Below are 23,977 nucleotides of genomic sequence, written 5' to 3'. Positions count from 1 at the left end.
TCCTCAAGACACTGCTTGAGAGCATCCACGGATTCCTCCACCGGCCTTTGGCGCTCGATGCGGAGCATGTCATTCTCGTCCATAATTTTCTTGACGATGACGCCGGTCCTCTTCAACAAGGCAGTGGTCTCCTCCTGCTGCTCCGCACTTCCGACGATTTTCACCCTCAGCAGGTCGCGCTCGGCCCGGAGCTTCGCATTGCCCTCACTTAGTTGCCGGATGACGCCGGTAGCCTGTTCAAACGAGGCTTTTATGTCGTCCTGCAACCTCGCCCAACCGGAGATCTGATCCATCTGGCTATGGACGATTGCATTCATGCGCCTGTAAGAGTCCTCGCCTGCCCGCGAAACATGTTCCCAGGCCGCCGCGACGCGCGAGGACATCTCTAGTACATTCGCGGCGCGGCGGGACATCTCTGCTGCTTCCGCGGCGCGGCCGGACCAGTCGACTGCGTCGACGGCGCGGCGGGACCTCCGTGCTGCTTCGGCGGCGCGGCGAGACCTCTGTGCTGCTACGACCACGCGCCGGGACATGTCGGATGCTTTCGCGGCGAGGCGGGACATCTCTCGTGCTTTCGCTTCCATGCTCGCCTCTCCCTGATGGTAATCTCTCGATCCAGAACTCACGCTGGCCATGGCAGACGCAAGGGAACGATGATGAATGACTTGTTTGTTTTTGTGGATGAGGATTGAGGAGGAATGTGCAGTCATCTTGGAGTAGTAGTATTTATAATCGAGTACTAATACGCTCCTAAGTGGGAAACCGTTTAGGTTTTAATCGGTGTGAACAGATTTGCAATTAAATATAGCGTGGTAGTAATTTAGAATGTGACGGGACACAGGCTCAAAATTTATTGATGATTCTATAATTTCTAAGTGCGGCACTATTTCCGGATGGCGTAACGTGGCACGCTTTCTCGGCCGCGTACGTGGCGTTTGCACCATAGGGTGCACCGCAATAGGCAATGTAAGCACACGTCTTGTTCCAACAACCGTGTGTGCTCGTTATTACCATCGCGTACGCTTCTTTTAATTAGAATGTGTGCCCGCCTAGCGCACACACGTTGATCTGTCTAACTGTTCATGTTTGTTGTGGCTAATCACAAACTGTTCATCCATGTGAAGTGTATGCCGTCAATCGCAGACACTTTGATCTGGCTGGTCGTTTCTGTTGTGTTGCCTAATCGCAAACAGTTAATCCTTCTGAAGCATGCCTTCAATCGCACACACTTTTGTCTAGCTGCCCGTTTCTGTTGTTCCGCCTCATCACAAACAGTTAATCCGGGTGAACTGTATGCCGTATATCGCACACGCCTTCATATGGCTGCCCGTTTCTGTTCTTCTTCCTCATCGCAAACAGTTAATTGAACTGAACCGTTTGCCCTGCATCGCACACGCAACTAAAATCGGAACCGTGTTTGATGGCTCCGCCATCGCAAACGTTTTGCATCTTTTTTGACGGGTTTTTTACATCACCGTTTACGATTAATGCATCGCACACAATTTCGTCAAAGGGTCTTTGATCGTAGCGTAGCGTTAGCAGCATCCTGCAGTAGTGTCATACTCAAAACAGGCGATCAAAGATATCAATAAAGGGACGGGTAGCAGCTATGGGAACATCATGACGGAGATCAAGCAGCGAGCTACAAATTTTAATTGCACTTTTAGTTTTGAAGGTCGAGCGGCAAATTTAGATGCAGATAGTTTAGCTAAGCATTCAAATTCTCTGGAGCAAGGGTGCCATTTGTGGTTGGGCCAACCCATAATCAATTTTGTATTCCATATTTTGTACTCCCTCCGTTCCTAAATATAAATCTTTTTAAAGATTCCACTACAGACTACATACAAATATATATATAGACATACTTTTGAGTGTCAATTCACTCATTTTGCTCGGTATATAGTCCATAGTGGAATCTCTAAAAAGCTTAAATTTAGGAACAGAGGGAGTAGCTTTCAATCAAAACTTAGTTGTACCCCTAAGAAAAAGAAGTAAGCTATTAGATTGACATCTCATGGATAGAAAAAGAAGTGACTGAAACATGAAAAGAAAAATCAGGCACCTGAGCTATAGGTGCTTTACTCATTCATGAAGCTGTAGTGATTTTTTTATTTTTATTTTTTGAGAAACTCATGAAGCTGTAAGTAGGCAGACAAATGTTCGACGAGCCCCACCCACACAGCTCTGAACATTGCATGGCCCAGCGTGCCGAAAGGCCCGGCGGCCTGGCCTAAAGGAGTAAATTTCCAATTTCACGCTCGCCACTAGTAACCTGCAGAAAGCAGTATCCGCCGCCTAGCTGCACCACCGATTGTCGCCAGCCCCGGCAGACGCCAGTGCGCCCGTCCGTCCATTTCCGCCCGGGCAAACTTCACCGCCCCACGACCACGAGCTCACCCAAAGCGGCCCCGAAACAAATCACCGGTCACATGATTGCACGGCGCAGCGGCAGCCAACACGAACGGGGACAGATGCATGCACGGCAATGGGAATGTGGAGCGGCGTCACGTCACCAGATCACAGTCACACCAAGAGATCACAGATATTGGACAGGATTAATGTACATACACGCGCCAGATGCGATGCATCGTCTGCATCACCAGGCGTTGGCTATGGTATTATGCGAATCATTATTGCTGTTGCTTGTGTTGCTGTGGTACGTGTTCGCGGTGGCGTCTTCCAGCTTGTTTGCTCCACCGGGCCGGACCACACGACGCGTCGATCCCACCCTGTCCGGCGGGGCTACTAGCTCCTGGGTCGGCGGCGGGCCGGCGACAGCGCCACCACCGCTCGACGACGCGCGGTGCGGTCGCCGTCGCCGTGTCACAGGCGCCACAGTGCCGCGTTTGGCGTCACCGGGATGGGATCCATCCTCTTGCTTGGTCCAACGGGCTACACGCTCCCGGTTGTTGAGTAGGCCAGCGAGCTGGAGTGGGTCTGGGCCTGCGTCTGGCCCGGGCGCGGCAGCGGCACCGGTCTACTCTGCTCGCTCCACTTGCCGAAGGACCCGCCGCCGCCGCCGCCGCTCATCTTCCGCGACTCGGCGCCGTCGTCGTGCCGGAGGCCGCGGAGGAGCGCCGCCACGTCCTTCATCGTCGGCCGGTCCTCCGGGCGCGTGCTGGCGCAGAGCAGCGCGATCCCGAGGGCCTGCAGCATCTCCTGGACCTGCGTGTCCGGCCGGCCCTGCAGCCGCGCATCGACCACCTCCGCCGGGTCGCACTTGCGGTGGAGGTGCTCGCGCACCCACTGCACCACGCTCTGCCCCTCGCCGAACGCGTGCTCCACCGGCCGCCGCCCCGTGATGATCTCCAGCAGCACCACCCCGAAGCTGTACACGTCGCTCTTGGTCGTGATCTTGATCATGCATCCGTACTCTGCATCACAAATTTGAATGGGATCAGATGACGTACTGCGTAACGAACTTCACTAACTGACAGCAAAAGTATGTACGGTGGTACAAGATGGAATTGTGTGGCGGGAATCGGAGGCCTTACCGGGAGCGATGTACCCGTAGGATCCGGCGAACGGCGGGGGCGACGAGTTGGCGCCCTCGTCGGCGACTCTGGCGAGGCCGAAGTCGGCGACGCACGCCTCGTAGCGCTCCCCGAGAAGGATGTTGTCCGCCTTGACGTCGCGGTGGAGGATCGCCGGCACGCAGTCGTGGTGCAGGTAGGCGAGGCCCTCGGCCACGCCGACGGCGATCGAGAGCCGCAGCTCCCACTCCACCACGGGGGCGCCGGTCGCGCCGCCGTGCAGCAGGCCGCCGAGGGTGCCGTTGGGGAGGTAGTCGTAGAACAGGAGCCGCGCCCGGCGGTTGGAGGCCCACCCCAGGAGCCGCACGATGTTGCGGTGGCGCACGCGGGGCAGCACGCCGATCTCGCACGCGAACGCCTCCACGGACGCCTCGTCGCACGACCGGAACTTCTTCACGGCGATGGCGACCCCGGTGGACGGGACGCTCGCGCGGTACACCACGCCGGACCAGCCTTGCCCGATCACGTTCGCCGGCGTGAGGCTGCGGGTCACGTCGCCCACGCTGATCTCCAGCTTCTGGTACAGCGTCACGTCCCACGGCGGCAGCATCTCGGCGTCCTTGTCCTCGTCCGGCCGCGCACCGCCGAAAATCGAGCCTTGGCGCCGGCGGCCCAGTAGCACGACCGCCGCGGCAATCAGGAGGACCACGAGAGCGGAGAGCAGAACGGCCGTGGCGACGCGAGCGGCGCGCTGTGCTGCACGCTCACGGTCGCTGGCGTCACCGGGGCACCGGGAGAGGCAGAGCGCTGGGTTGCCCTCGACGTCGCTCATGGGCAGCTTGGCAAAGAACGCCGTCTCCGGAGCGCGCCCGGAGAAATTGTTGAAGGAGACGTTGAGCGCGACGAGGTTCTGGAGAGCGGACAGCAGCTGGAGATCTCCGGATAGCTGGTTGTGCGAGACGTCGAGCACGCCGAGCCGCGTGAGCCCAGCGAACTCCTTGGGCATGGCACCCGACAGGCCGTTGCAGCTGAGGTTAAGACCGATCTCCAGACCTGCAATCTTGCCGATGCTCGCCGGTATGGCGCCGGACAGCGAGTTGCCGCCGAGGTCCAGTAGCTGAAGCCGCGCGCACGAGCCGATCTCGTGAGGTATCTGACCAGAGAGCCGGTTCCCGCCCAGAACGAGCTTGGTGAGCGAACCGAGCATGCCGACCTCCGACGGGAGCGAGCCGCCAATGGAGTTGTACGAGAGGTCGAGGTACTGCAAGGACATCATTCCTTGGAACAGGCCCTGCGGCAGCACGCCGGTGATGGCGTTGCCGTGCAGGTCGACGAACGTGAGGTTCCGGCACCCGGCGATCTCGGCGGGGATGGCGCCAGACAACCTGTTCGAGCTTAGGTCCAGGAAGCTGAGGTGGCCGAGCTTGCCAATCTGCGCAGGTATGGCGCCGGCGAGGTGGTTGCCGCTTGCCCGGAACCGGACGAGCGACGTGCAGTTGCCGATCTCCTGCGGTATCTCGCCGGAGAGGACGTTGTCGATGAGCAGCAGCTTGGACAGCTTGGGCAGCCTGAACATGGACGGCGGGATGGGCCCGGTGAGCGCGTTCTGCGACAGGTCGAGCGACTCGAGGCTGACGCAGCCGCCGATCTCCGGCGGGATGGTGCCCGTGAGCTGGTTGGCCCAGAGGTACAGCATGCGCAGCGCCGTGAGCTTGCCGATCTCGGCCGGGATGGTGCCGGATATCTGGTTGTTGTCGAGCTCGAGGTCGGTGAGGTTGGTGCACCGCGCGAGCTCCGCCGGGATCGGGCCGGACATCTTGTTGACGCTGAGCTGCAGCTCCTGCAGCGCCAAGAGGTTCCCGAGCGACGCCGGGATGTGACCGGTGATGCCGTTCATGGACAGGTCGATGACGTTGAGCCCCGTGCACTTGCCCAGCTCCGGCGGGATGACGCCGACGAGGTTGTTCTGCCACAGCAGCAGGTTCTTGAGGTTGCTGAGGCCGCCGAGCTGCGCCGGGATGGAGCCCGACAGCGCGTTCTCGTACAGGTAGATGTTCTGCAGGCTGGCACATTTCCCGAGCTCCGGCGGGATCGGGCCGGAGAGCAGCGCCGTGTAGATGGCCAGCGTGTCGAGGTTCTTGAGCTGGCCGAGGCTCGCAGGGAGGGGCCCCGAGATGCTGGTCTCGGCGAGGCCGAGCATGGTGAGGTTGGAGCAGTTGCCGATCTCCGGCGGGAGCGCGCCCTGGAGGTTCTTGTTGCCGCCGCCGCGGAGCACCTCGAGGCCGGCCATCCTGCCGATGGAGGCCGGGATGGCGCCCTCCAGCTGGTTGTCGTAGAAGATGAGCTCGCGCAGCGCCGTGAGGTTGCCGATGGCGTCCGGGATGGCGCCCTCGAGGTGGTTGGAGTTGACAGCAAGACTCTCCAGCTTGCTCCCAGGCCGGCATAGGCTCACCGGAATAGAGCCCGTGAGCGCATTGTTGCTGAGATCAAGGTGCGTGAGCGCCGGCAGGTCGCCGAGCTGCGGCGGGATGGGCCCGGACAGGTTGGTGCCGGTGAGCACCAGCCGCTCCAGCGTGGCGCCCACAGCGGCCGCCAAATTGTCCGGCACGCCGCCCAGCAGGTCGACGAACTGCAGGCTCAGCTCCGTGACGCCGCCGTCGGCATTGCAGGACACGCCGGTCCACCGGCACGGCGACTTGTCCGCGGAGCTCCAGCCCCCCAGCGCCCCCGCGCCGCCGCCGCCCAGCGTGCGCTTCCACGCCAGCAGCGCCGCGCCCTGCGCGTCCACGGCGAGCGCGCCGCCGCCCATGCACGCCACGACGACCGCGCAGCACAGCACCGCCGCCACGCGCCCACAACCGCCCATATCAGGAGGCATGCGCGTACGACGAGCGAGGGGTCAAGCTAGCTACAATGGACTGACTGACACCGCACTGTCGACGAACAGATTGAGAGGTGGTGCGGCGGCGGCTCAGCTGCACATGCTGGTACGTCAAATTCAGAAGCAACACAAGCACAGGCAAAATCTTGGTTCTTGCTTGTGTTGGAAGGGTAGATAGATAATAACAGAGCGCTTGTGTCTCGTAGCTTTTAGGTGGCTTGGTGGCAAGGTTTACTCACTCGCTCACTCACAACTCACACTCACACCAGGTTTAGTAGAGGAGGAGAAAGAGGGGGGCATGGAGGCCACCATGGCTGCAAATTTTATATCTCCATGGAAAAGGAGATCGGCAGGGGTGGGGGAGGGAGATGGACGGAGCAATCCAATCAGCAGCGGCAAACCGGCAAGGAAATGGCGGATTAGGTGGCCGCGAGCACACCAGCGGTGGAGCCGTGTTACTAATAATTTAACTGAAATTTTAACCAGATCAAAGGGTTTTGAGCCGCTGACATTGTAAAGCGGCAGAGGGAGAGGGAGAGGGTGTGTGTCATGTGTGTCTGCAGAATCTCCGGATCCAAGGCCACCGGTTGGGTCAGGGGCACCCCTGTCCCTCCTTGTGCTTAGCTTAGCCTAGCTTAGTTTATTACCCCATCCACTGCAGACTGTCGATTAACCAATAGATTAGTAATCCCCAGTTGTTTATGCCTGGCGATAATTAAGAGGGTTGCAGGCCTCGTCGATCGATCTGGTTTCAAATTTCCGGGGAGGGGGCTTACCAACGACTAATTGCTTTCGCTTTGCCAAAATTAGCGGGAAAAAGAGAGGTGTGATGCTTGAGTGAGCATAAGTATTTTTTAACTGCTGCGGCAGCTTTGCTCTTGCTCCTCCTCAGGGAATTAAGGGAAAGATAGATGGTTGCATCATCAGAGTCACGGCGGTTGCCGCGTTGCGTCGGGAAGGTCCGGTGAAAAGGGCATCGGCTCCGTGCTTCCATCGGAGAGGAAAAACCGATGAGCTTGCAAGCAATTGGCGGTGCAGCAGCAGCAACAAAAACTGCAACTGCAGCCAAAGCGGCGGGGGAATATCTTGGAAATGCAGCACAACTGTGTAGGGCAAGTTCCTTTCAGGAATTTTGGAGCAGCATGAGCCAGCCTCTCTGTCCTTGTGTAAAAAGGATCCAGTCGGTGAGGCTTTGAGTAGTAGTCGTTGTGATCATGGGCATGGCCTCCCTGCCTGCAAGAATCTTCAAGGGTTGAAATCAAAGGTGAAAAGGGGTAAAGAATAATCAAGCTAGGGAAGGGAGGTGGCAGGCATGCATCACAGCTGGTGTAACACTCACATGACAGTTCATTCCCACGCAGTGAAAACCATACTCAAACTGTAGAATTAGCTAGTGGTTGTCTGCTCTGCAGGTTAAAGTTAAACAAAAGGGTTAAATCTAATCTACCACTACTACTACACCCCTAATGGAGGGCAGCACATGCAAAGCAGTGGGAGTAGATGGGATCTACTGCTGCTTAGCCAATACTTTTCACTGCCAACTGGTAGCTAGCTCATGGTTAAACTAGTGGGCGGCCGGCCTCCTCACCTCACCCCTGCCTGCCTTTCTTGTACTTTGTGTTAATTGCGAGGAAGCCGCCGTTAGCAGCGGTTAAAAAACTCCTGCCATTGTACTCTACTGGGAAAAACTTCGCAGGCTCACAGATCTAGATCTACCCCTGAGGCGACTACAAATTCCCATTGGTAAATGTGGCGGCAGTCCTAATTAACCGGGGCGCAGCGCCTCTAATCCCGTGGAGGATAGCAGTAGTAATTCCAATGAGTGGGGGTTACAGAGTATTTACATCGGAACTAGGGCTTCCATTTGGGTTTGGGGCAGGCAAATGTCATGCATTGTAAGTTGCATTGCCTGATGATAAAAAACAGCAGCAGCAGCAGCATGCTTTTCTGCTCTTCTCTTGCGGTAACTAATTAATTACACTCTGGTGTGTTGATCCATGCTTCAGATGACTTTTACTGACAAAGTTGGGTAAAAACATCTGGTTGCCTCAGTTCATCTAAGAGCAGGAAAAATATATCCACTGTGGGTAGGCTTAGTTCACAAGTATGTCTATGTTGGTAGAGCTGGTGTGTTGGGCAATGATGCACGTACCAGCATGCGGTGAAGCTTAAAAGTGGTGTCAAAAGCTGGTCAGTTTTCCACACGGCTGGTGAAAAGGACTGCAAAATTGAAGGAATAGAGTTTAACGGACTAGTGATTATTAACCCCACGCACAGTAGCGTAGCTCCAAGAGTTTTCACCGCACCAGAGTGTAGATCTACTACCAGACTGGACTAGTAGTTCCTGCTTTACCAATTCAGCTACCATGTTCATACTGCTTGCATATAGACTACATACAGATAGTACTCCCTCCGTTCCTAAATATAAGTCTTTGAAGAGATTCCACTATAAACCACATACGGATATATGTAGATGCATTTTAGAGTGTAGATTCATTCATTTTGCTCCATATGTAGTATATAATGAAATCTCTACAAAGACTTATATTTAGGAACGAAGGGAGTACATAGCACAGGCAAGTTTTTTTTTTTCTGACCAAATGACAAGATTTGAAGTCTGGCATGCGGCTGGCGGTGGTAATTAAGGGGGAGACGATCTGCAAGATCCAATATTATTGCTGAGCAGAATCTGAATACAATCGCTCTTCTCATCATAATTAAAGGAAAAGAAAGATGGGGTGCAGATAAGCCTGAAGTTGATCAATGGATCACGTGAGGCAGTGGACTCCTTGAGCTGCTTGCCGCGTGACAGCATCCGCTCAATAATTTTTCATCCCAGGATGGCTCATCCAATTTGTCAGTAACACTTGTATTGATATATGGAGGTCGTTCTACAAAGCCATGCATGAACTGGGAAAACACATGACATGAGATGGGTGAGCCCACACAGCGGAAAGAGACACTGGATAAACTCGAAGAAAAGCATCTAATAAAAGGGAGGGAAAGAAATTTGGTAATTGAGCAGCAATGTTTGAACAGGCTTGCAAGCAAGAGTCAGCATATGTTTATAAACAGGAGCAAAGATTGGGTTAGTTAACAAATGGTGTCGGTAAGGCACGGCGGGAGCGCGTGGGCGAGGGAGAAAGTTGTGAGGGGAGCCGGGCAAGGGGAGAATCTAGGCATGAGGGGGTGGGGGTGGTAGGGGCACATGGAATGGGCTAAAGACAAGAAGAATACAAGTCACAAGGACAGGGCCCGGATAGGGGTAGGGGTCATGTGAGGAGGAGATGGTGCTTGCAACACACTTCTACTGATATGATAGGTGTCCGTTTGTTTAGCTCCGCTCCAGGGCAATTAAGGCCAGCAAGGGTGAGCAAGCATGCAAGGGTTAACCGTAAACAAGCATCATCATTCAGTGCCCTACCTAGCTTAGCTAGTGTTGTGCAATTATTTGCAGCCTTGTAGCTGGGGCCATCAGGCAAGCACAACACACGAGCATGACCGTGACACATATGAAAAGAAGAGAAGGCACCTTCACTTGAGCTATAGATGGATAGAGCTCCATCCAGGGCCAGGAGAGAGGTACACGCAGCAATGGCCAATGGGTTGGGCCAGGGCCAGGGCCTGATTGGGTGTTCACCTTGCCGCCAAGTTTCATTTCCTTTCTCTGCATGCGACCTGCAGAGTAGACCACTTGTTGTGTGACCACGTACGTCAAACTGAGTCTGATGGATGGATGGATGGATCGGGACTTGCGTCCTCGACCAGGGCGATCATCTGGATTGGAAGGACGGGCACCGGCAGGCCGCTGTCTGAGGTAACGACGTGTCATGGGAAATCGCGATTGCATCTTTTCCTGTCGAGGCCGGACAACAGTGCCAATGATTTGACACGGCTAGATGCCCGTCCAGGACCTTGCGTACGTTCCCGATGGAACCGGCAGTGGCAGGGGTTAGTCCCCGCCATGCATGCATGCCCCCCCTCGTGGAAAAATTGTGGGATGGGTCAAAGATAGATCCAGACACGGATGCTCGGTGCTTAGGGTGATTAGGGCATCCCGACAGTAACCCGCAAATTTCCTTTCGCGTCCGTTCGAGAAAAGGTATCAAGCAACGGACACGGATGCGGAAAAACGCTATCTAACTTTAGCCGTATATATTTCAACCCGCATTTAACCGGTTGGTATTTATTAAAGCTCGGATAAAAAATAGCATAAATTATCCATACATATCATGCAAATTAAGTCTAATACAACAAGGCCTCGAATTCGACTAGATCACGGATGTCCAACAAGTTTTTCATGAACGAATCATGTTGTCTCACACGTACTCCTCCTTCACCAACACTATGTGCACATAAATGACCGTCCCTCTTCCTGTGGTACACCATAGCAGCGCGTGCGGGCTACATATAGACCAACATTGAGTGAATGAACCAATCGATAAGTTGAGCAAGAGGAAGAAAGACTTACGATCTCGTCCCTCTGCTGTGTGCAATGGCTACATTGCATCGAGCTGACAAACCACGTCACAAAACTTGGCGACGCTGATCTGGATAGCCTGCCAGCGATACAACAACGCTTGCATGGTTGAATGGTGTACGTGTCGTAGGGCGCAATGTGCTTTCGTGCATGAAACTTTTCATGCACTTGCTCCCAAAAGGGCTCCCCTCTGCTCCTGCCTACGATATCTGTTGATATGGCCAGCCACGCATCGCATAACAACTCATCCTTTGTACTCTAAAAAACAACATAACATTTAAAAAAAGCTCAATGGCATTTGATCGAACACATGTCGGGTGTGGTGTCTGCCATGGAGGTTGTCGATAGGGGGCGAAATGTACCTGGGTACGAACGGCTCTAGCATGGACAGCGCCGTCGTAAAGGCGAGCAAGCGCGTCGGTGCGGTTGCGGACGTCCGACAATACTTCTGTGGTGGCCGGAGACGTACAACAGCAATGGCGAAGGTGGAGAGTGCGGATGCAAAACAAAGGCGAGATGGGGCGAAGTGGAAGGAAATGGGACCAGGAGGGGGATTGGGTGAGCCGGGGGTGTCGGAGTCCTACGATTCGGGTGTCCGGACTCCCGCAAACCTCCCCCACTTTGTTTCCAATTTGCGGGAGAAAACGCGTCCGGACCGCCCTGCGGACCGATACAGACCCACGTTCGACGGCTTCCGCGGTCCAGGTAGCGCGGTCCGGATGAATGCGGGCAGTTTGCAAGACCGCCTTGGAGATGCCCTTAGTGAACCACCTAATCTGGCCTGACCCAGACGGACGCCTCAAATGACCGAACTGACCGACACCCTTCATATCCAGTCCAAATATAGGGAGGATACGGAGAGGCCCGAGCGCGACTGGGCACGTTCGTCATGTGGGGACGACACCCCGCCCACACCATAAATTGCACCAAATCTACCCCCTCGACCTACCAATTTCATTTCTTCTCTCCTCTCTTCTTCTTCCTCCGTGTCGGACGTCTCGTAGCTTCGCCGCCACCCTTGCTTCGAAGTCGTTTCGGGCCTCATCGCCGCCAACACGGCACAACAATCCTCTCTACCATGCTCGCCACCCCAGACATCGTCGTCGCCCCGGACGCCACCGCGGGACGTCTGACAACTATCAGGTTGCCCCTTACGCTCTATTGTTCGACACATTGTCCAGCCCAACTTTTTGTGATTTATTCATAAGGAAAAAGATGGGTTTTGATGCTTCGTCGGACCAAGAGTATGGACCTACGGAGCTTGATAAAATGATTGAAGATGAGTTCTTCGATTCGTCGGGTTCAGACGAAGAAGTGGACATGATCATGCTCATGAGCATGCAAGAGGAAATGGATCGACAGGTGGATCATATTCTTAATTTCAAGGGCTCAATCAAAGGGAGAAGAGTGATCAATCAGGATAGGGTCTCCAGAGCACGGCTACTGCATAAGGACTACTTTGCTCTGGATCCAACTTTTTTGGATGATCCATGATTTTGTCGCCCTTTTTGTATGTGCAAACTTGTTTTTGCGCGTTGTGAAGGGAGTGGAGGCACACGATGACAACTTCAAGCTCACAAGGGACTGTTGCATCCAACTTTCTTTCTCTGCTAAGCAGAAATGCATGACTGCTTAGAGGATGCTTGCACTTGGTACTGTCGTCGATGCCATCGGTGAGATAGTCCGAATGGGGGGAGCACATACTTGAAGACTACATTCAGGTTTGCCCGCCTCGTGGTGCAAGTGTTTGGAGCAGAGTATCCAAGAGAACCAAATGTGCAGGACACAAAAAAAGTTGTTGGCTATTAGAGAGGTAAGAGGATTTCCAGGAATGCTCGAATCAATTGATTGCATGCATTGGCATGGAAGAACTGTCCCAAAGATTTGTGTAGAATGTATCAAGGTCACACCAAAGAGGCCACCAATACTAGAAGCAGTGACATCACATGACTTATGGATTTGACATGCTTTGTTTGGAATGTTGAGTTCTCACAACGACATCAACATGCTTCAACGATCTCCCGTGTTCAGGAGACTTTGTAATGAGGAATCATCATCGTGTAACTACACCGTCAATGGTTGTGACTACAACATGGGATACTATCTTGCTGATGGCATCGATTCGAATCACAAGGTAACAAACAAAGCCACTTTACAACAATGTAGGAAGCAGCAAGGAAGGATGTGAAGAGGGCATTTAGAGTGCTTCAAACTCATTGGGAAATTGTTGTTTGTGGAGCTGCAGTGATGTGGTAATCAGAAACTTTGTAGCAACCAATGACATGTTGTGTTATTTTGCACAATATGATTATTAAGGATAAGGATGATGGTGTAGCCCAAACTAACGATTTTGAAATGCCCGAAGAACAAGTTCTAATGCCGGAAGATCAAGATGCAAATCAGCTTATAAACTTTTAGCAGATGCATCAGAATCTTCAAGATCATCAGGTGCACGCGTAGCTACTCAGCGATCTTGTGAAGGATATGTGGACCCACAATAAAAACCAAAGAGCTAATGTTTAAGTTGTGCACTTAAAATAAATTTTATGTAAGAACTATGTATTTTCGCTATCAGCATTTGTCATTTACATGCAACATTTGTGTGTATGATGGACGTGCATAGATTTGCATGTATTTGAGAGTCCGAATTTAAGGTATGTGGTTGCCAGGCATCAGAGGGGCGGTCCGGATGTGTTCACGGGCGTGCCCAGGCGCGTCCACGGTCGTATATGGGGCCAGATTTGCCAAGTCTGTTTGTATATCCTCTTATATACTCACCTCACCTCACAAAAGAAAGTGACGTTTCAAACATTGACACAGTTTAAGATGTTCATGAGTAGTTTTTAGTGCTACTGTATGCATAATGTTCCACACATTTATAGTACTATTAAACACTTTCTAAGACAAATCTACACATGTAATTTTCAAGTCTCCGGTCTAAATACTTAAAAGGATTTTGGCAGTCAAAGCTTACAGTGTACTACTCCCTCCGTCCCTGATAATGTCAAAAATGATCTTATATTTTGGGACAAAGGGGAATCAGGAATTGACAGTATACCAAGGTCAACATTATTGTAACACCCTCAGCGTCATGCTACAGTAATCCCCTGTTAATGGTGCCATGTCATCCTGTTACTGTTGCTAATCTTCACTTGATCCAAATCACAATTCAAATTCAAATCCAATCTAAAGTCAAAAATTCAAATTGCTCAAACATGAAAACTAAAATGTTCATCATGTGCCAAATTTTCCACAACTAATATTGGTGGTGAACCAACATGTTTGCAAAGTGTTTAAGTGGCCTAAACTACTTATATCAGTGACCTAAGCAATAATTTAAATGCCTTATTAAATTATAAAATTTGCAAACTACTTCAAAAGTCTCACAACCTTTTTGTGGCAGTGCACAATAATTCTTTGAAATTCCCTTGGCCAGTGGCATAATTTTGCAAGATCATTAGTGTCTAAAAAGAAGATGCAAAAGCTGCTGGAAAAAAAAAAGAAAAAAAGAAAAAGGAAAAGCAAGGAGAAAAAGAAGAAGGAGAAGCCCCCTGCCTCCCTGGGCCTTAGCCCATTGCACAGACCGGGCCACCTTACCCCCCCCCATTGGGCCAACCGGCCCAACTGGCAACTAGGCCACCAGCCGGCCCAGCCCACCCCCCGGGTCGTCCTCCTCACTGCTCCTCCGACCGGGGCGCGTCCCCGCTGGACCGGGCGCGCCGTCCCGTACTGCCACGTCGCCAGCAAGGGATAAGGATCCCCCCCGACGCCTCAGTCCTCTCCCACTTCCCCACTTGCTCTCTCCCCCCTCCCTGGTCCTCTCCGCCTGCGCTCACTCCCCACCATATCCCCTCTTCCTCACTCCCACTCTGCCGATCTGGAGAAAGGGGCCGACGCTTTCGTCGCCGTCGCCGCGCCACCATCGCGGCCACTGCCGTCCCCGGGCGCCTCCGGCGTGTCCACCTGCCTCGCCGGCCTCTGCTACGCCCTCCCTGACCACGGGCTCGGGTCGGAAGCCACCAGGGAACCCACTGCCTCCCCGTCTTCAACCTCCGTCCGCCACGGGCGCCGCCATCTTCCTCCTCTCCGGCGACCCCTGCTGCTACTAAGCCTATCACCGGCCTCCGTGTGCCGCTCGGTGAGCCCCTCATCCTTCTCCCTCTCCTTGTTGACTTTGGCGCGCCCCCTAGCTGCTTTCCCCACGAGCGCCCGAACGCAGCGCCGCGGAGCTCGTCGCCGGCGAGTCTCCGGTGACCAAATGGTCATGGGCGTATGCCCGTTAGCTTGACCGCATCGTGCAGCACCCGCCTAGCTGGTTAGTTTGGCCGCTCGCGCGCTCTAACGCCGCACCCGCTCGAGCCCGAACTCCGGCGCCGCTTCTGCTTGTCGCCGGTGTCGTTCCGGTCGTTCCCGGCCCAAGCCATCGCCTCCATCTTGCGTGCGACGTCGAGCCGCGTCGAACGCATCTAGCTATGACCCCGGAAACCCCCTGTGCGCGAAACCCGACCCCTCTCCCGACGTGCGCCGCCGCGGGAGGCTCGCCGGAGCAACTCCGGTAGCCAGCGCTGACGTGGCCGGCCGGGGCCACTCCCCTGGTCACTGCCTCGTAGGCCCTGGGGGCCCCGTTGACTGGGTCGACCCAGTCAACGTGATGACTGGGCAGCCCAGTGGCGCAGACGTGCGGGCCCCACCGCATAATTAATTTACCTAAAATGTTTGTTTTAATTAAAATCAATAGTTAAACTAAATAGTCACTGACATGTGGGGCCCAGCTGCTAATTAACCACGTTTAATTAAAATAACCCACTGTTAGCCCTCTGTCTATGACATGTAGGACCCACTGGTCAGTTTGACCAGCCAGCGGGTCTGTTGACCTGCTGATGTCATGCTGACACTCTGCTGACGTCATAATTCCTTTTCTGTTAATTAAATAATTCCAGAAAATGTTTAAACCTTTAGAAATTCATAGTAATTAAACCGTAACTCCGATGAAAATGTTTTCTACATGAAAGTTGCTCAGAAAAATCCAACGAATCCAAATACGTGGTCCGTTCATCTGTCACATGCCCCTAGCATGCTGAACATGGAACCGTCCCCTCTCTTTTGTTTGTCCGGAAAAAGCCAAACGCCGGGAAAACCTCTTCGGATGTTTTCCCTCTCCGTCTGCAACGTGTGGTACTGCGTTAGAACACCCCCTAGCTATGCATATCGTCTTGTCATGCTTAGTGTTGCATCTGTTTGCTTGTATTTACTGTTTCTTCCCCCTCTTCTCTCCGGTAGACCCCGAGGCCGATGATGCCCCGGTGATCGACTACGTCGATGACGACCCCTCCTTGCCAGAGCAACCAGGCAAGCCCCCCCTTTGATCATTCCGATATCGCCAATTCCATTCTCTCATGCTTGCATTAGATTTTGCTACTGTAATTGATTGCTCCTATTCTGATGCATAGCCTGCTTTTGTAACCTGCTTATTGTTACCTACCTGCTTATCCTAAACTGCTTAGTATAGGTTGGTTAGCGATCCATCAGTGACCCCCACCTTGTCCTTGTTGCCCCTGCTTCATCATCGAAGACCCGATCAACGGGATCGAAGACCAGGCCCCGGTACCGCACATCACATTCCCCTTAGTTGCTCGACACTATTGGGTTACTATCGAGTGCCGAGGGTGAGACCTCTACAGCACTTCTGATGTTAACCCTGTAGTGTAGCTATTCGGCCGTGGTCATCGAGGGTGATTCCGCCTTAACCACTTCCGATACGACTCTGTCGTGCAACCCGTCAAGTGTGAACCTCGGGGGTGACTCCTCTTACGTTCACCTTGATGATTACATCGAGTGGAATTCACCGGGGGTGATTCCTCGGGTTTTCCCCTTGATGTTGGGACACACAGTTACTATGGTTACTATGACTTTACACTAAACCATGTTACTAAAGACGGGTCGGCCCTAAGGGGTACCCGCGCGAGCTTAATTGCGAGTGATGTGGAGACGGGTTGACCTGGAGGGTGCCCGCGAGATAATTACGAGACGTGGCCGGGCATTCCTAGCCCTTGCCGCAAGTCCTCGAGACGGGGCAACGGGGTCACATCTTTCGTGAGTCTCTGCTTGTTACCGCATGCTCCTAATCCACTACGATTTGGATATTTGATCCGAGGGGCCTCCGGCCTGATAGCACTAACCATCACGTGGGCATAGTATGGGCGTTCTGCGTCGTATGCATCAGCCGAAGCTTAATAGACGTCATGCGACTGAGCGGCGCGCGCCGGGTTGGACTGGTAAGCTCCCGCCTTTTTTTAAGGAGGTAGCTAGGTCTGCTCACCGGCCGCCCACGCAACGTGCAGGAGTTCCCGCGGCGATGGCCCATGACCCCTGTGTTGGAAATATGCCCTAGAGGCAATAATAAAATGGTTATTATTATATTTCTTTGTTCATGATAATTGTCTATTGTTCATGCTATAATTGTATTATCCAGAAATCGTAATACATGTGTGAATACATAGACCACAATATGTTCCTAGTGAGCCTCTAGTTGACTAGCTCGTTGATCAACGGATAGTCAAGGTTTCCTGACTATGGACATTGGATGTCATTGATAACGGGATCACATCATTAGGAGAATGATGTGATGGACAAGACCCAATCCTAAGCATAGCACAAAGATCGTGTAGTTCATTTGCTAGAGCTTTTTCAATGTCAAGTATCATTTCCTTAGACCATGAGATCGTGCAACTCCCGGATACCGTAGGAGTGCTTTGGGTGTGCCAAACGTCACAACGTAACTGGGTGACTATAAAGGTGCACTACGGGTATCTCCGAAAGTGTCTGTTGGGTTGGCACGGATCGAGACTGGGATTTGTCACTCCGTATGACGGAGAGGTATCTCTGGGCCCACTCGGTAATGCATCATCATAATGAGCTCAATGTGACTAAGGAGTTAGTCACGGGATCATGCATTACGGTACGAGTAAAGTGACTTGCCGGTAACGAGATTGAACAAGGTATTGGGATACCGACGATCGAATCTCGGGCAAGTAACGTACCGATTGACAAAGGGAATTGTATACGGGATTGATTGAATCCTCGACATCGTGGTTCATCCGATGAGATCATCGTGGAACATGTGGGAGCCAACATGGGTATCCAGATCCCGCTGTTGGTTATTGACCGGAGAGGCGTCTCGGTCATGTCTGCATGTCTCCCGAACCCGTAGGGTCTACACACTTAAGGTTCGGTGACGCTAGGGTTGTAGAGATATTAGTATGCGGAAACCCGAAAGTTGTTCGGAGTCCCGGATGAGATCCCGGATGTCACGAGGAGTTCCGGAATGGTCCGGAGGTGAAGAATTGTATATAGGAAGTCCAGTTTCGGCCACCGGGAAAGTTTCGGGGGTTATCGGTATTGTACCGGGACCACCGGAAGGGTCCCGGGGTCCACCGGGTGGGGCCACCTATCCCGGAGGGCCCCATGGGCTGAAGTGGGAAGGGAACCAGCCCTTAGTGGGCTGGGGCGCCCCCCCCTTGGGCCTCCTCCTGCGCCTAGGGTTGGAAACCCTAGGGGTGGGGGCGCCCCACTTGCCTTGGGGGGCAAGCCACCACCTTGGCCGTCGCCCCCCCTCAGATGGGATCTCCAGGGTGGCCGGCGCCCCCCCAGGACCCCTATAAATAGTGGGGGGGAGGGAGGGCAGCAGCACTACAGCCCCTGGCGCCTCCCTCTCCCCCTGCAACACCTCTCCCTCCCGCTTGCGCTTGGCGAAGCCCTGCCGGGATCCCCGCTACTTCCACCACCACGCCGTCGTGCTGCTGGATCTCCATCAACCTCTCCTTTCCCCTTGCTGGATCAAGAAGGAGGAGACGTCGCTGCTCCGTATGTGTGTTGAACGCGGAGGTGCCGTCCGTTCGGCACTCGGTCATCGGTGATTTGGATCACGACGAGTACGACTCCATCAACCCCGTTCACTTGAACGCTTCCGCTCGCGATCTACAAGGGTATGTAGATGCACTCCTTCCCTCTCGTTGCTAGTACACTCCATAGATTGATCTTGGTGATGCGTAGAAAATTTTAAATTTCTGCTACGATCCCCATCAGTGGCATCATGAGCCAGGCCTATGCGTAGTTACTATGCACGAGTAGAACACAAAGCAGTTGTGGGCGTAGATGTTGTCAATTTTTCTTGCCACTACTAGTCTTATCTTGTTTCGGCGGTATTGTGGGATGAAGCGGCCCGGACCGACCTTACACGTACGCTTACGTGAGACAGGTTCCACCGACTGACATGCACTAGTTGCATAAGGTGGCTAGCGGGTGTCTGTCTCTCCCACTTTAGTCGGAACGGATTCGATGAAAAGGGTCCTTATGAAGGGTAAATAGAAATTGGCATATCACGTTGTGGTTTTACGTAGGTAAGAAACGTTCTTGCTAGAAACCTATAGAAGCCACGTAAAAACTTGCAACAACAATTAGAGGACGTCTAACTTGTTTTTGCGGCATGTGCCTTGTGATGTGATATGGCCAAGAGGATGTGATGAATGAGATATCTGTGATGTATGAGATTGATCATGTTCTTGTAATAGGAATCACGACTTGCATGTCGATGAGTATGACAACCGGCAGGAGCCATCGGAGTTGTCTTTATTTTTTGTATGACCTGCGTGTCATTGAATAACGCCATGTAAATTACTTTACTTTATTGCTAAACACGTTAGCCATAGAAGTAGAAGTAATCGTTGGCGTGACAACTTCATGAAGACACGATGATGGAGATCATGGTGTCATGCTGGTGACGAAGATGATCATGGGGCCCCGAAGATGGAGATCAAAGGAGCAAAATGATATTGGCCATATCATGTCACTATTTGATTGCATGTGATGTTTATCATGTTTTACATCTTATTTGCTTAGAACGACGGTAGTAAGTAAGATGATCCCTTATAATAATTTCAAGAAAGTGTTCCCCCTAACTGTGCACCGTTGCGAAGGTTCGTTGTTTCAAAGCACCACGTGATGATCGGGTGTGATAGATTCTAACGTTCGCATACAACGGGTGTTGACGAGCCTAGCATGTACAGACATGGCCTCGGAACACACGCAATACACTTAGGTTGACTTGACGAGCCTAGCATGTATAGACATGGCCTCGGAACACGGAAGACCGAAAGGTCGAGCATGAGTCGTATAGAAGATACGATCAACATGGAGATGTTCACCGATCTTGACTAGTCCGTCTCACGTGATGATCGGACACGGCCTAGTTAACTCGGATCATGTTTCACTTAGATGACTAGAGGGATGTCTATCTGAGTGGGAGCTCATTGAATAATTTGATTAGATGAACTTAATTATCATGAACTTAGTCTAAAATCTTTACAATATGTCTTGTAGATCAAATGGCCCACGTTGCCCTCAACTTCAACGCGTTCCTAGAGAAAACCAAGCTGAAAGATGATGGCAGCAACTATACGGACTGGGTCCGGAACTTGAGGATCATCCTCATAGCTGCCAAGAAAGATTATGTCCTAGAAGCACCGCTAGGTGAAGCACCCATCCTAGAGAACCAAGACGTTATGAACGCTTGGCAATCACGTGCTGATGATTACTCCCTCGTTCAGTGCGGCATGCTTTACAGCTTAGAACCGGGGCTCCAAAAGCGTTTTGAGAAACACGGAGCATATGAGATGTTCGAAGAGCTGAAAATGGTTTTCCAAGCTCATGCCCGGGTCGAGAGATATGAAGTCTCCGACAAGTTCTTCAGTTGTAAAATGGAGGAAAATAGTTCTGTCAGTGAGCACATACTCAGAATGTCTGGGTTACACAACCGCTTGTCTCAGCTGGGAGTTAATCTCCCGGATGACGCGGTCATTGACATAATCCTTCAGTCGCTTCCACCGAGCTACAAGAGCTTTGTGATGAACTTCAATATGTAGGGGATGGAAAAGACCATTCCTGAGGTATATTCAATGCTGAAATCAGCGGAGGTGGAAATCAAAAAGGAACATCAAGTGTTGATGGTGAATAAAACCACTAAGTTCAAGAAGGGCAAGGGTAAGAAGAACTTCAAGAAGGACGGCAAGGGAGTTGCCGCGCCCGGTAAGCCAGTTGCCGGGAAGAAGCCAAGGAATGGACCCAAGCCTGAGACTGAGTGCTTTTATTGCAAGGGAAGTGGTCACTGGAAGCGGAACTGCCCCAAATACTTAGCGGACAAGAAGGCCGGCAACACCAAAGGTATATGTGATATACATGTAATTGATGTGTACCTTACCAGTACTCGTAGTAGCTCCTGGGTATTTGATACCGATGCGGTTGCTCATATTTGTAACTCAAAACAGGAGCTGCGGAATAAGCGGAGACTGGCGAAGGACGAGGTGACGATGCGCGCCGGGAATGGTTCCAAGGTCGATGTGATCGCCGTCGGCACGCTACCTCTACATTTACCAACGGGATTAGTTTTAAACCTCAATAATTGTTATTTAGTGCCATCTTTGAGCATGAACATTGTATCAGGATCTCATTTAATTCGAGATGGCTACTCATTTAAATCTGAGAATAATGGTTGTTCTATTTATATGAGAGATATGTTTTATGGTCATGCCCCGCTGGTCAATGGTTTATTCTTGATGAATCTCGAACGTGATGTTACACATATTCATAGTGTGAATACCAAAAGATGTAAAGTTGATAACGATAGTCCCACATACTTGTGGCACTGCCGCCTTGGTCACATTGGTGTCAAGCGCATGAAGAAGCTCCATGCTGATGGACTTTTAGAGTCTCTCGATTATGAATCATTTGACACATGCGAACCATGCCTCATGGGCAAAATGACCAAGACTCCGTTCACCGGAACAATGGAGCGAGCAACCAACTTATTGGAAATCATACATACCGATGTGTGCGGTCCAATGAGTGTTGAGGCTCGCGGAGGATATCGTTATGTTCTCACTCTCACTGATGACTTGAGTAGATATGGGTATGTCTACCTAATGAAACACAAGTCTGAAACCTTTGAAAAGTTCAAGGAATTTCAGAGTGAGGTTGAGAATCAACGTGACAGGAAAATAAAGTTCCTACGATCAGATCGTGGAGGAGAATATTTAAGTCACGAATTTGGTACACACTTAAGGAAATGTGGAATAGTTTCACAACTCACGCCGCCTGGAACACCTCAGCGAAATGGTGTGTCCTAACGTCGTAATCGCACTCTATTGGATATGGTGCGATCTATGATGTCTCTTACCGATCTACCGCTCTCATTTTGGGGCTATGCTTTAGAGACTGCCGCATTCACTTTAAATAGGGCTCCGTCGAAATCCGTTGAAACGACACCGTATGAATTATGGTTTGGGAAGAAACCTAAGCTGTCGTTTCTAAAAGTTTGGGGATGCGATGCTTATGTCAAGAAACTTCAACCTGAAAAGCTCGAACCCAAGTCGGAAAAATGCGTCTTCATAGGATACCCTAAGGAAACCATTGGGTATACCTTCTACCTCAGATCCGAAGGCAAAATCTTTGTTGCCAAGAACGGGTCCTTTCTGGAGAAAGAGTTTCTCTCGAAAGAATTGAGTGGGAGGAAAGTGGAACTTGAGGAGGTGATAGTCACCCCTTCCGAACCAGAAAGTAGCGCAGCGCGGGAAGATGTTCCTGTGGTGCCTACACCGACTGGGGAGGAAGTTAATGATGATGATCATGAAGCTTCGGATCAAGTTACTGCTGAACTTCGTAGGTCCACAAGGACACGTTCCGCACCAGAGTGGTACGGCAACCCTGTCCTGGAAATCATGTTGTTGGACAACGGTGAACCTTCGAACTATGAAGAAGCGATGGCGGGCCCGGATTCCGACAAATGGCTAGAAGCCATGAAATCCGAGATAGGATCCATGTATGAAAACGAAGTATGGACTTTGACTGACTTGCCCGATGATCGGCGAGCCATAGAAAATAAATGGATCTTTAAGAAGAAGACAGACGCGGATGGTAATGTGACCGTCTATAAGGCTCGACTTGTCGCTAAGGGTTATCGACAAGTTCAAGGGGTTGACTACGATGAGACTTTATCACCCGTGGCGAAGCTAAAGTCCGTCGGAATCATGTTAGCAATTGCCGCATTCTATGATTATGAGATATGGCAAATGGACGTCAAAATGGCATTCCTTAACGGCTTTCTTAAGGAAGAATTGTATATGATGCAGCCGGAAGGTTTTGTCGATCCTAAGAATGCTAACAAGGTATGCAAGCTCCAGCGCTCCATCTATGGGCTGGTGCAAGCATCTCGGAGTTGGAACATTCGATTGAGATGATCAAAGCGTTTGGGTTTACACAGACTTATGGAGAAGCCTGTGTTTACAAGAAAGTGAGTGGGAGCTCTGTAGCATTTCTCTTATTATAAGTGGATGACATACTATTGATGGGAAATGATATAGAATTCTTGGAAAGTATAAAGGCCTACTTGAATAAGTGTTTTTCAATGAAGGACCTTGGAGAAGCTGCTTATATATTAGGCATCAAGATCTATAGAGATAGATCAAGACGCCTCATTGGTCTTTCACAGAGTACGTACCTTGACAAGATATTGAAGAAGTTCAATATGGATCAGTCCAAGAAGGGGTTATTGCCTGTATTGCAAGGTGTGCAATTGAGCACGGCTCAATGCCCGACCATGGCAGAAGATAGAGAAAAGATGAGTGCCATCCCCTATGCCTCGGCCATAGGGTCTATTATGTATGCCATGCTGTGTACCAGACCTGATGTAAACCTTGCCGTAAGTTTGGTAGGAAGGTACCAAAGTAATCCCGGCATGGAACACTGGACAGCGGTCAAGAATATCCTAAAGTACCTGAAGAGGACTAAGGATATGTTTCTCGTTTATGGAGGTGACGAAGAGCTCGTCGTAAAGGGTTACGTCAACGCTAGCTTCGACACAGATCTAGATGACTCGAAGTCACAAACCGGATACATGTATATTTTGAATGGAGGGGCAGTAAGCTGGTGCAGTTGCAAGTAAAGCGTCGTGGCGGGATCTACATGTGAAGCGGAGTACATGGCAGCCTCAGAGGCAGCGCAAGAAGCAATCTGGATGAAGGAGTTCATTACCGACCTAGGGGTGATTCCCAATGCGTCGGGCCCGATGACTCTCTTCTGTGACAACACTGG

At 51.7% G+C, this 23,977-nt stretch overlaps 1 protein-coding gene across 1 annotated transcript; it reads right to left on the bottom strand.

The window, feature by feature from the left end:
• Positions 1–2,488: 2,488 nt before the first annotated feature.
• LOC123077280 (leucine-rich repeat receptor-like serine/threonine-protein kinase RGI4) lies at positions 2,489–6,873 on the bottom strand. The gene is made up of 2 exons (XM_044499529.1): positions 3,495–6,873; positions 2,489–3,374 (listed from the first exon to the last, which is right to left on the bottom strand). The coding sequence occupies exons 1-2, from the start codon at positions 6,349–6,351 to the stop codon at positions 2,893–2,895; spliced, it is 3,339 nt and encodes a 1,112-aa protein (XP_044355464.1). The 5' UTR covers positions 6,352–6,873; the 3' UTR covers positions 2,489–2,892.
• Between the last annotated feature and the right edge of the window lie 17,104 nt (positions 6,874–23,977).

The sequence above is a fragment of the Triticum aestivum genome, chromosome 3D (assembly GCF_018294505.1).
Source record: "Triticum aestivum cultivar Chinese Spring chromosome 3D, IWGSC CS RefSeq v2.1, whole genome shotgun sequence".
Classification (NCBI taxonomy): Eukaryota; Viridiplantae; Streptophyta; class Magnoliopsida; order Poales; family Poaceae; genus Triticum; species Triticum aestivum.
This window is presented reverse-complemented; position numbering and strand designations above follow the sequence as displayed.